Source organism: Papio anubis, chromosome 6, assembly GCF_008728515.1.
Source record: "Papio anubis isolate 15944 chromosome 6, Panubis1.0, whole genome shotgun sequence".
Lineage (NCBI taxonomy): Eukaryota > Metazoa > Chordata > Mammalia > Primates > Cercopithecidae > Papio > Papio anubis.
The window spans coordinates 75,408,301-75,421,806 of NC_044981.1; the positions used below are offsets into that span (position 1 = coordinate 75,408,301).

A 13,506-nucleotide genomic window follows, 5' to 3' on the forward strand; every position below is an offset into this window, starting at 1 on the left:
AGTTGTAGGCAGATGAATTTTACAGGTTCCATTTTTTAATAGAGCAACTTGTAACAGTTCATTAGAAGTAAGTATATCAGTAAGTACAAAAATAATTTTCTATACCTGCTTCTAGTGATAATTGAATAAGGCACACATATAATGCAGATTTCAATATGGTTGTGATACCAACCATATCTTGAAGTGACTTCCTTAAATTAGTGTTCAAGGACTGCTTGTTAGTGGTTTTGTTTGGTACGAGGTCTGATTACCCTTAACTGGTTAAGGAAGCCATGAGGTTATCAGTACTGTTTTGTACAGTGCATTTAGGTGAATAGGTATTCTTTTCATTAGAATGATTGAGGTAAAAACAAAAACAGAAAGAGATTAAATGTATTACCAGACTCAAAGCTTTGTTGGTGGTGTCATTTCAGCAGAAAACCATTGTTCCTTATGCCATATTTTTCACTGTTAATTTGAATTTAAGTGGTTATGTAGTTATTTTTGTATTTAATTTATAAATTTGTTTTGGCTTTGTCTTTTTATCAGGGTAATAAATGCTAAGTTATGTTTTGTATGTATTAAAATAACATATTAAAAGTGGTTTAAGTTGGCATTAGGGGTGTAAGAACACATTTTTTCCCTTAAAAGTTGTTTAGTACTTCGTTTGAGAAACCTCAGTCTATGATACTGAACATTATTGTATCATAATCATGATGGCTAACTTTCAACTAGATGTTTCCTATTTCATTTTCTATGGGTTGCTTAAAATTGTGACTTTATCCTTTTCTGTCATTAAAAAAATTAATTTCTCTAATACATAGCTACCTAAAATCATGACATAATCCACTGATCTGTGTGTGGGTAGTTGGATATTCAAAATATTGTTATCTGGCCTGGTTTTTAGTTTCTGTGATTTTTGACTGTCTTTTCTATTTTAATATTACTATTTTGGGTATTCATTTTTCATTCATTCATACATTGAACAAATGTTTTTAAAATTCCACTATGTACAAGGGACTGACTCTTCTAGGCACTGGAGATTATTGGGTGAGAATTTTTTTTTTTTTTTTTTGAGATGGAGTTTTGCTCTTGTTGCCCAGGCTGGAGTGCAGTGGTGAGATCTTGGCTCACTGCAACCTCTGCCTCCCAGGTTCAAGCAATTCTCCTGCCTCAGCTTCCCAAGTAGCTGGGATTACAGGCATGCACTACCACGCCTGGCTAAATTTTTTTTTTTTTTTTTTAGTAGAGATGGGGTTTCTCCATGTTGGTCAGGCTGGTCTCGAACTCCTGACCTCAGGTGATCCACCCACCTCGGCTTCCCGAAGTGGTGGAATTACAAGCGTGAGCCACTGCGCTCGGCCGATAATCTTTATATTTGGGTGGGTCTATTGTCTGTCTTCACTGTCACATTTTCTAATTGTTTAAATGAAAAATTTCATGTTTATATTACATAGTACATATCTATTTCAACTAAACTAAATCTGTCTTGCTGACATATCTAGACATCTTAGTACTTGGTGTTATCACATCATAATTGCTGTAGACATAAATGTCTCTTTAGTCCAAAATGATGGGTCTTTGAAGTTTGTTCATTCAAACGATACTACTGAAAGACTGGTAAATTCAAGAGGTTGTAGTAGGCACTATTGGACTACTAATGAAATGAATGAGATAGGCTGTGTTCTTAGCAGAGGAGCTTAGAAATTTTAATCTAGTCACTGAATCCTTGAAACTAATTTGAGCTTTGCTGTATGTTGACATTGTTGTATCTATACCCAGAATTGCAGACTCATTGATTACAGAGGGGCTTTTGCATTTAATAAACATTCGTTCAGTAAGCATTTACTAAGCACATACATTTGTTCCTGATTGATTTTTATCTTCTTTAATTTGTCTGTTAGCCATTATGATGTCCCAGATATCTTGCCTTGGAGTGTTCCGAATAATAGGGTAGAATCTGTAGGACAAGGTTCACAAACAGCTATTTCTAAACAATGCTTCTTAGAGGTAACAATTTGAAGAATATTGTTGTAGGATAATTATAATTATAGGTAAACTTCCTAAATCTGGAAACCTTGGAACCTGGCATATTCTAGAACCATAAAAATAGTGCTGCTTTAGAGCAGAAGCAGAATTAGATAGAGGGAGATGTCCAGAAGTGATGCAAGACCAGTGACAGCCTTGGCCAACCCTGTGGGATCTGTGCAGTCAGAATGACTCTTTTGCCAACTAGTTGTCCTTAGTTGGACTGAAATGACCAGGCCTTTGTAATCTCACACTGATCAATCAATGGATGGGAGATGCCAAGCATGACCTTGGTCTAGGAAGTTCACTGCAGATAAAACAGACTCTAAAGGGTCTGATAGCTGAAGTGCTGATATCTGTCAGCCAACAGAATTCTTAGTAACCAAGGCAACATGCTGGTGATCTTCACAACTGGGTGACCTGGGCTGCATGCATCATAGTATTCACCCTAGGCAGTAAACTGTGACCATTACCTTGATGACAGGATTGCTTATTCAGTGTTCTTTTTCATTTTCTACCTCTGGATCATGAGTAGCCTAATTTAGGATGCTAATATGTGGTGGATTAGGTATGAGTAAGGGGAACACCATTTTCCCCTTACTACTTTCTACTTAGGTGTTAATATTAGGTAACTCTAATAATAAGGTGACTATAACCCTTGGTTTATCCAAGTTAGTCCTGTTTGCCTGGAAATACCCAGTTTAAGTCTGTCGAAAATCAGTTAGCTTAGGAGAAATACCTAATGTAAATGATGAGTTAATGGGTACAGCACAGCCACATGGCACATGTATACATATGTAACAAACCTGCATGTTGTGCACATGTACCCTAGAACTTAAAGTATAAAAAAAACCCCAAAAAACCACAAAAAAACCTATCTTCTCGACTAGTACAGAGGCTAGTTAAAAAAAAAAAAAAATCAGATAGCATTTAACATCTGTTAATTATTTTTAGTAACTCCTCACAGTATCAGAAGTATCCCAGTTTGTATCCCAATACAAGATAAACTGTATTGTCATTCTACTTAGTAATTTTAAAAATGTGTGTGCATATTTATTCTTTAAGCATTTTTCTGGCCTATCTAATGAATGTTCTGTTTTTCATTTTTTAAGAGGCAGAAATGGTCTTCTGGATTAGCTTTGTATTTTTGCTTTAGTTGACCCTAAAACAAATGCGTTTTATCTTTATCAAATGTTTCATCAGCAAGCTTTAAAATATTGTGAAATCACAGCATATTCTATCAAGTATACTATGACTGAAATGACTGGATGTATTATTTATTTCTGTCTCCCACTGTTACAATTGTGTCTATAATGACTTTTATTTCCCTGGTTTATTTTGTAGCTTAGTCACAAATATTTATGTTCTTATTTATCTTTCTGCTCAGAGACTCTGAGACCTGAGCTGTTTCCCTGATGGAGTCGATTGTTTTCCAGAAGGCTATTCTGACCTATTCAAATCTAGGTCCCGAGGAAACACAACTTCCTGAGAAACAGACAGTTTTAAATCTGCTTTTACAGAAATCTTTATGGAAAGAAGAAAATTTAATTTTATCCTGGATAGATCTAATAACTTGAAGATCTACTTTGTTCACAGATAAACTCTAAAACTAATTAAAGCTTCTGAAAAATGTCCAGGGACAGAAGAAACTGAGATTCTTAGTGATTCCCTTAGCCTACTAGGACGTAACAGGCTTTCACCTTAAGTCATGCTTTTTCTTTTTCTTTTCTTTTCTTTTTTTTTTCTATCATTCTGTCTCCCAGGCTGGAATGCAGTGGTGTGATCTCGGCTCACTGCGCCTCTGCCTCCCGGGTTCAAGTGATTCTCTTGCCTCAGCCTCCCAAGTAGCTGGGTTTACAGGCATGCATGACCACACCTGGTTAAGTTTTTGTGTTTTTAGTAGAGATGGGGTTTTGCCATGTTGGCCAGGCTGGTTTCGAACTCCTGGCCTCAAGTGATCTGCCCACCTCAGCCTCTCAAAGTGCTGGGATTACAGACCTGAGCCACCACACCGGCTTCTTTTTCTTAATTGTTTCTCTGCCCTCTTTTCACTATTTTTCTGGTCTGTAGTTGTGGCTGAATGTTAGATAGGGAACAGGGTTCACTGGTGGACTCAGTTTTACCCATTTCTAATTGCTTAGCCATAGGAATCACCTGCTGATTTTAATATGAAGTTTAGTATTACGTAATGAACAATATCTGTAACAGATGGTGCACTGCCAGTGATGTAGAACTTCATAATCATGCTCCCTTTACAAAAGAAGAACACTATTAGAAAGCGATGGTATGATTTTATGCTTGATCTTCAACAAATGAGAAATTGATAAGTCAAATATACAGTCAGCCATCTGGCATTCCATACATGTTTTCATTGACTTGGGAGATCATGGAGTTATACAAAGCAGGAGTAGCACAATGTAAGAAAATGGCATGTTATAGAAATATTTATTTCTTTTATTTTAGTTATCTATACTATTGATAGCAACAAATTTATCAGAAATTTTCATTTTATTCAGCTATCTGAGGTTTAGAAAGAAGTAATTCGATAGTATTTACTTTTTTTTGCCCAATCAAAGCTGCTGGGCATTGAGGAACTGTTTCAGAGTAGGCATAGTTTTTTCCTTCACATAAGTCAAAGCCACTAACCACCGAATTAAACATTTGCCGAGTTTGGTTTGCAGCACCTTGATTGATATAGATTCCTTCTTGCAACTTCCTTTGAGCCTCCGAGACTTACTGTGTCATTATAGACCCCAACTGCCTTTAAAAGATAGGAATTTCAACATCCTGCATTTTAGTCATCATTTGGATGAATGACTTAAATTATCATATATTTCAGGAATATTCATTTTTTTTTCTGCTACCTGAGCTAAACTGTGTGGTCTGTGTGAAATTATTATCTTATGACATATACACTATTTAATAGTATTGAATTTGAGAAAGTCGGTTCCAAATATCAAATAGTTGAGTAGAAAGTAGAAAAAGACAATCCAGTTGCTGAGAATGGGGAAGGAAAAAAATGTGATTTCTAAATCCAAGGAAACTAGCTCCCCTTATCTCATGTATCCTTTCAAACTAAACATATGTTAAATCCTGTCAGTGTGCCAGGTAAGTAAGTGCAAAGCACTGACACTCCTCCTCCTCGTCCTTTATGGACCTCAGGCTCATCCTCTTTGTTCCCAGCCTGGCTTACTGTCACTCTCTCCAGCATTCCTGTCAGTGTCCACATGGATGGTCTTTTCAACGTTCTGGCTTCTCAGCTTCTTATCCTTTTCTTCTCTGGTGATCTTCTCCTCCATCCTACATCAGCTTTTCATTCTTACAGCCATACTCTTGTCATTAGCAATAACAGCGGTCTCTCCATAATCTCAGTTTGAAGCACCCTCAACTCTGATTAGCACTTTGAATCTCTCTCTAGCTGACTGCTTCTAGTACTTCCATTCCAACAATCTTTTGACCCTATTGATTCTTAAAAGCCATGGATTTTACCACCTTGTTGCTGTCTCTCATTTCCCTGATTACCTTTCTTTCTTTCACACCCAGTTTAAATTCCATGTCAATATTTCCTTGGCAAAATCTACTTCTAGTTAAATCCGTCTCTCTGTGTGAATCCTGAGCTGAGTGTCACTGGAGCAGTGGCTAACGTCTGCAATCCCAGCACTTTGGGAGGCTGAGGCGGGTGGATCACCTGAGGTCAGGAGTTCGAGACAAGCCTGGCCAACATAGTGAAACCCCATCTCTACTAAAAATACAAAAATCAACCGGGCGTGGTGGTAGGTGCCTGTGATCCCAGCTACTTGAGAGGCTGAGGCAGGAGAATCGCTTGAACCCAGGAGGTAAAGGTTGCAGTAAGTAGAGATGGTGCCACTGCACTCCAGCTGGGTGGCAGAGCGAGACTGTCTCAAAACAAAAAAAACAAAAATCCCAAAACTCTTGACCCCATATTCCCCTCTAGTGACTGTTCCCTTTCTCTTCTCTCTCCTTCTCTCTCTCTCTCTCTCTCTTTTTTTTTTTAAGACAGAATTTCACTCTGTTGCTCAGGGTAGAGTGCAGTGGTGCCATCTCGGCTCACTGCAGCCTTGACCTCCTGTGCTCAAGTGATCCTCCCACCATAGCCTTCTGAGTAGCTGGGACTACAGGCACTTGCCACCACACCCGGCTAATTTTTTTATTGTATTTTTTTGTAGAGATGGGGTTTTGCTATGGGGTCTCAAACTCCTGGGCTCAAGTGATCCTCCGAAAGTGGTGGGATTATAGGTGTGAGCCACAGTGCCTTGCTTCTTCTCTTCTTTTTCCATGTAATTGTCATTACTCATTGTCTTCAGTTTCTCTGCTTCTATTCTCTAGTCTCACTTGAAGTTACTGCAATTAAGCTTTTTTTTTTTTTTTTTTTTTCTCTTCTCTCTCTCCTACTTTGCAGAAATGGTCATGTTAAGGTCACCAATGATAAAATCCTCAGCCCTCATCTCACTTTTTAATAGCAGTATAGATACAAGTTAATCACTCTTGGAAACACTTCCTTTTGGGACAGCACATTCTCCTTGTGGTTTTCCTCCAAACTCTGGCTTGTTTTCCTTCTCAACTTGGCTAATTATGTCTCACTTGCTTGTCTTGTTAACATTGGAGTATCCAGGCTACAATCTTAGATCTCTTCTTTTCTCTCCATTTAAATTTACTAGGTAATCTTATCCCATCCCTTGTTATTAAATGCTGTCTTTATGCTGAAGACTTCCAACTTATATCCAACAGTCTAATTGATAGCTCTACCTGAATATCTGAGGGCATCTCAAAGTAAACATCTCCAAACCTGAGCTGCTGATCTCTCACCCAACATGATTCTTCACAGTTTTCCCTTTCTCAGTTACTGGGAACTCTGTCCTTCAGGTTACCTAGGCCAAAAGACTTTGAGTCATCCTTAGTATTGCTGTGACTCATAGTGCACATGCATTTCATCAGCAAATCCTTTTAGCTCTATCTTTAGAATATATCCAGAGTCTCACACCATTTCTCCACCTTCTCTGCTATTATGCATTGTTATCTCTTACTGGGATTATTGCAGTATCAGATAATCAATCTTGCAGTGTCCATCCTTGCTGTTGACAGGCTCTTCACCAAATACCAGTCAGAGGGATCCTGTTGAAATGCATCTCAGAGAATGGCATGACCTTGAAAACTTCCTGTTTTCTCACTCACCTGCTTTCTGACTCACGGTCACAGTAAAAGAGGGTTTACAGTGTCCTCCAGGGCCCTGCCTGATCTCTGTCATCTCCCCATTCCATCCTTTAACTCCTTGACTTTATCTCCTACTACCCTTTCTTTTACTCTAGACCAGGCAATCTGGACTCCTCGCCCTTCCTCTGATGTGTTAAACATTTTCTTACCCAATGGTTTTTGTACTTGATGGTCACTCTGCCCAGAATATCTATTCTCTCAGATACATGCCTGGTACACATCCTCATTTATTTAAACCCTTTGCTTAACTGTCACCTCTCCGTGGGGTCTTCCCAATCTCCTTACTTAAAAATCATGGTAGTTTCCCTCCCTTCATCACCTACTCCCCTGGTTCATCATCTGACAATCTAAATATTTCCTTCATTTATTTTGTTTTTATTGCATTTCCTCTGACTAGAATGTAAGCTTCATGAGGATGTAAATGTTTTCCTTTTGTTTGCTGCTGTTAGGAAAGTGTCTGTATAAAATTAAGTACTTTAAAAACATTCATTGAATAAATATATGAATTATTATAGTCTTTTCAGTGTTATAATTTTTCTATTACACATAAGAAATGGAGCCTTAGAGTGTTTAGTAATCCATGGAGATAACACTTAAACCCAGGTCTGTCTTGGCTCATAGCGCAGTCACTTCATGTATTTATTCATCTATCAGGATACTTACAGGGTACTACAGGAACTTTGCACTGGATGAATTGCATTATAAGATAGAGGAAGTCATCAATATTGTGCATCTTATTTGTGCACTTCTCCTCAATCAGCATCTGGGAGAAAATAGAAACAGATTTTTAACAGTTTATGTTGAAGCACTTTTGCTACATCATAGAAACTTGTCAGAGAGACTTGTTAAACTCTTTCCTCAAACCAAACATGTTTTGGGGTAAGAGAGTTCTGAGAAACTCATTTTATTCTACTTTCTATTGGCAACGAGGCTATAATTTTTTCCGAGATGAAAAATATCTGAATCCCGTGAAGTAGCAAGGAATCAATAAGAATGTTGCTAGTTTGGTTAAGGTGGTTCAGGTATTCCAGGGCTGTGAATTCCATGGGAGACAGCTGGAATTTACATTCATTTTCTACCACTGAGTTGTTGGTTCAATGGAATCATAGATTTTCAAAGATTATCAAGCTACTCACAGTCAAATAGGGAATTGATGAGGAATAGAGGTCACAATTTCAGAAGATAGTCGCAGATCATGATGAGTATGAATCATGCTTTCAGTTTCTGCAGCTGTTATAGCGTGGCAAACTACAGGATGTGTCTGGTCGGCATTTCCCAACACCTGCCCCATGTTTCATTCATATTCAAAGGAAATGATTGAGCTAAAACTGAATTCTGTATATGAAAAGGAACTGGTATCCTTGGATTATGGAAATGAAATATGAATACTAGGTTTCTCCCAAAACATTTGGTTACATGGCCAGACTGTGGGTATTGTCTTTGTCCACCCAGAATCCTGAAATTAGAATTTCTAATTAAATTCTGGCATTAGCTGAGAGGTGGTGAAACGTCAAGTGAAAATTGAATTATACGCTAATAAAATTGTACCTAGTGGTTCATCTAAAGGGTTTTTAGACATCTAAATGGATCGTCTAAAGGGTTTATCAAACTTCTCTAATTTGAAGAGTCTCAAACTCCAAAATCTGCCTCGTTGTTGGTGGGCACAGCTCTTTTAACTGGCAGAGATTATTTGCTGCTGGGCTTTTGGAGTGCCCTGTAGGTACAGGTGTTGGCAAAGATTTGATCAGTTTATGCACAGATTTTGGGGCTCCTCCATGCTGTGCCCTTCCTTTAGGGATTCTGTCTCTCAATTTTCAACCACTGGTAGCCCCTGACTATCTTCTGACACTTCAGATCAACCAGACTGAGTCTACTCGTTTGAATTTTAGCTGTCCCAGCTCATAGACTGGGGAGTCCTTTTGCAGGACAAGCCTTATGAACGTCATGGTCGTCCACTGGGCTTAATTTCTTTCAGAAGTCAACACTCCAGTTTATGCCTTCTTTTGGTCCTTCAATGCCTTTAAATAGTTGTTTGTTTTATTTTGTCCAGAGTTTATAATCATTAAATGTGGGAAGGATAGTGTGAAAAAGGCAACTCTGACATTGTGTTCAGAACCTCAATAAGATATTTTGTATAGTTTTTTTTATTATTATTCAATTTAAAATACTACTTTCTAATTTTCATTCTAGTTTCTTCTTTGAGCTGTGAATATTTAACCATATATTAAAAAAAAATTCTAGCCAGGCATATTAAGTACTTTAAAAACATTCGTTGAATAAATGTATGAATTATTGTAGTCTTTTCAGTGTTATATTTTTTCTATCACACATAAGAAACGGAGCCTTAGAGTGTTTAGTAATCCATGGAGATAACACTTAAACCCAGGTAGCTCATGCCTGTAATCCCAGCACTGTGGGAGGCTGAGGTGGGAGGATCACCTGAGGTCAGGAGTTCGAGACCAGCCTAGTCAACATGGTGAAACCCCGTCTCTCCTAAAAATACAAAAATTAGCTGGGTGTGGTGGTGGGCGCCTGTAATCCCAGCTACTCAGGTGGCTGAGGCAGGAGAATGACTTGAACCCAGGAGGCAGAGGTTGCAGTGAGCTGAGATTGTGCCACTGCACTCCAGCCTGGGTGGGTGACAAGAGCAAAACTCCATCTCAAAAAAAAAAAAAAAAAAAAAAAAAAAAAAAAAATTCTAGCATAAGAATTTTTTCTATCGTCTTTTTATTGATTTCTAATTTAATTACACTATGGTCAGAGAATATATGTAATTTTAATCCTTTAAAATTGTTGAGATTGGATTTGTAGTCCACTATAGGGTCAGTTAATGTCAGTGTTTTCTGTTTACTTGAAAAGGATTTGTATTCTTTGCTTTTGGGTGCAGTGTCCTTTGTATGTCAGTTAGGCCATGTTTGTTGAACATGTTTAAATCATCTCTATTTTTTACACTCCCTCCTTTTTTTTCGTATGCCTTTTTTGTCAGTTTTTCAGACTAGTACATTAAAAAATCATTTCCCACTGTGTGGTGAATTTGTCCATTTGTCCTTTTAGTTGTGTTACCTTTTTCCATTTATTTGGAGCCCATTGTTACATATTGATTTAGTATAGATTTAGAATTATTTATTTATTGTGAATTGAACCCTTTAACAGTATGCATTTTCCCTTCTATCTCTGGTATGCTTTTTTTCCTGAAAGTCTACTTTGCCTGCTATTAATATAGTGACAACATCAACTTTCTTTTGTTTAGGTTTTTTATTGTCTATTTTTTCCTTCTTTTTTTTTTTTTTTTTTAAACAACCTTTCTTTGTCTTTATAGTTTGTGTTTCCTTTCAAATAGTTGGGTTTTTCTTTCTTTTATACTAGTGTGACAGTTTTTATTTTCATTGAAACATTAGATAACTTACAATTAATATAATTATTAATTGGATTTAAATAATTCACCGTACTTTTTTTTTTTTTTTTTTTTTTTTTTAATAGAGTCAGGGTTTCACTATGTTGGGCAGGTTGTTCTTGAACTCCTGGCCTCAAGTAATCCTCTTGCCTTGGCTTCCCAAAGTGCTAGGTGTGAGCCACCGTGGCCAGCCATACTCTTTATTTTCTGTTTCCTTTACCTGTTCTATACTTCTCCATCCCATTATTAATTTACTGAATTTTTAAATGTATTATGCATGACATTACTCTCATTTGCCACATTAACCTTTTTTTTCTTTTCTATTTTAAGGAAAAGATAGAGTTTTTAATACCCCGTTGTGTGAACAAGGAATCGTTGGATTTGGAATCGGAATTGCAGTCACTGGAGCTACTGCCATTGCAGAAATTCAGTTTGCAGATTATATTTTCCCTGCATTTGATCAGGTAAGTGAATGAATATTTCTAAGGTTGTTCAGTCCATGAAATACTGAAGTATTGCCACTACCCTTCCACCCACCCTTACCTGCATTCTAGGAACATTTTATTACCCTTTTACTAATGTATTAGAATTGTAATTTTGTTATGAGCATCTATTTAAAGATCTAATAGAATAGTTTAAGCAAATAGATGGAGGTTGGGTGAAGTGGCTCACATCTGCAATCTCAGCACTTTGGGAGGCCAGGGTGGGAGGATCACCTGAGACCACGAGTTCAAGACCAGCCTGGGCAACGTAATGATAATGAGAACCCATATTTACAAAAACTACAAAAATTAGCCTGGTGTGGTGGCACATACCTGTCATCCCAGTTACTCTGGAGGCTGAGGCGGGAGGATAACTTAAGCCCAGGAGTCTGAGGCTACATTGAACTGTGATTATGGCACTGCACTCCCTGGGCAACAGAACGAGACCGTTTCTCAAAAAGAGAGAAAGAAAGAGAGAGAGAGGGGAGAGGGAAGAGGAGAGGGGGAGAGAGGAAAGAAGTGAGGAAGGGAAAGACGAGACCCTGTCTCAAAAAGAAAGAGGGGAAGGAAAGAATGGAAAGACAAGACCCTATCTCAAAAAGGAAGGAAGGAAGGAGGGAGGGAGGAAGGAAGAAAGGAAGGAGATCGGAAGGGAAGGACTCTTTGTGCCATACTCTTTCTTTCTTTCTGCCCCTCAGATCGTTAATGAAGCTGCCAAGTATCGCTATCGCTCTGGGGATCTTTTTAACTGTGGAAGCCTCACTATCCGGTCCCCTTGGGGCTGTGTTGGCCATGGGGCTCTCTATCATTCTCAGAGTCCTGAAGCATTTTTTGCCCATTGCCCAGGAATCAAGGTATGTTCATTTATGTACTTTATTTGATTTCTATTTGATATTTCCATTTTGGTTCATTCTATTAATATCTATGCTTACCTAGAGGAAAGAAAACAAACAGGATTCTTGGAATTTATGTGAACTTAACTGTACTTAAGAAAGGGAGGTTAGCAGTTATTTTAAGTATGCTATCCAATGCCCAGTTTTACAGAAAGTTCTTTTTGAAGGAGGACTGGTTTTATAAACTCTGGCATTAATTAATTTTATAGACTTCAAAGAGTAAGACTAAGAACATAGTTGGTTTACCTCCCCTCTCTTTCAAAGCTTTATATTTCTCTCTAACTTAAGCCTTTCTCACTTAACTGATGATGGGGTGATTTTAATAAATCTTCTGTTTAGTCTATATTTGCCTCAAAGTCAAAGAGATAAGACTTTTGCTTTTAATCTATTTCTCACTTGTTAAAAACACTGAGAGAAGACTGTTACCTAGATTGTTTTTTTCTGTTTAAAGTAAGCTAATACTTGCTCAACCAATTAATTTTGAAGCATATCCTTTTTATAGTCTGTCCTTCACAAAAGCTTAGGTCTTTTGATGGCAAAAATATTTTGAGTATGTTAAGTCTTAATTTTTTATATTATCTTTTCTGTTTCTATTTATTGAGTAAGCTTTTCAGGGGATCATTATAGAAACCCATAGATGTGTGAATCCAGAGATGTATATTTGTTTTTTGATCACATGAATTGATTGTGAGCATGTGTCAGTGTTTTATTCTTATTTTCTTATTTGTTTTTTTCTGCCAGATCAAAGTTACAAGCTTATCTTAGTTGAGTAGATGTTACCTGATTTTTTAATGTGAGCTAGAAGTTGTAGAGTGGGAAAGAAGCCATGTGCGAGGCAAGTTATTTTTGTGCTTGAGCTAAACATTAATTTACATTTAATATTTAAAACATTATATTGTTTTTAAGAACAGATCTTTTCTGTCTGTCCCCTACCTTCTCTTTTCCTCCTTCATTTTCTTTCTTCCTCTTCCTTTTTCCTTTTTTTTTCAGCTGAAATGAAAATATACATAAAGTATAAAAGGCTAATATGAAGAAAGCAGATGAAGGGAAATTAAAAAGTAGGAACATAAGATAAAGACATTATGTGATGTGGTTATTAATGTGTTCAGAGGTCCATTTACAGAAAATAAAATAGTGACATTTTTGCTGCTCTTTTATTTTTAAAATAAAACCCTTCAATAAAAATGGCATAAAAATGGCTTTGAAAGCCAAATATAGTTTGCCTCAGGGAATCTTGAGTCTTTGTGATAAGTTCAGGTTTATTTTAATAACTCTTCCTGTATAATATTTGTCTTTAGACAGTTGTTTTATAATCATTTAAAACTAGGCAAAGTTTGTGATTTAAGGCAACAAGAGATAGAAGAGAAGAGCTTGAGCTTTGGTATCAGTAGGAATTGGGTGAGACACTCTGATCAAGCAAGTAGTATGACCTTAGGCAAGCTACTTGTTCTCTCTTAACCTCAGTGTCTATTTCTAAAATGAGGAAAATTATAATAGC

The 13,506-nt window shown here is 37.2% G+C and overlaps 1 protein-coding gene across 4 annotated transcripts in view; it reads left to right on the forward strand.

Annotated features, from left to right (window-relative positions):
* BCKDHB (branched chain keto acid dehydrogenase E1 subunit beta) overlaps positions 1-13,506 on the forward strand; it is a 255,409-nt gene that overhangs the window by 47,370 nt on the left and 194,533 nt on the right. For all 4 annotated transcript variants that reach the window (XM_009205577.4, XM_009205578.4, XM_021937517.2 and 1 more), the window contains 2 exons: positions 10,964-11,097; positions 11,814-11,969. In XM_009205577.4, coding sequence (XP_009203841.1) covers positions 10,964-11,097; positions 11,814-11,969 — 290 coding nt within the window. The remainder of the gene's footprint in view (positions 1-10,963; positions 11,098-11,813; positions 11,970-13,506) is intronic.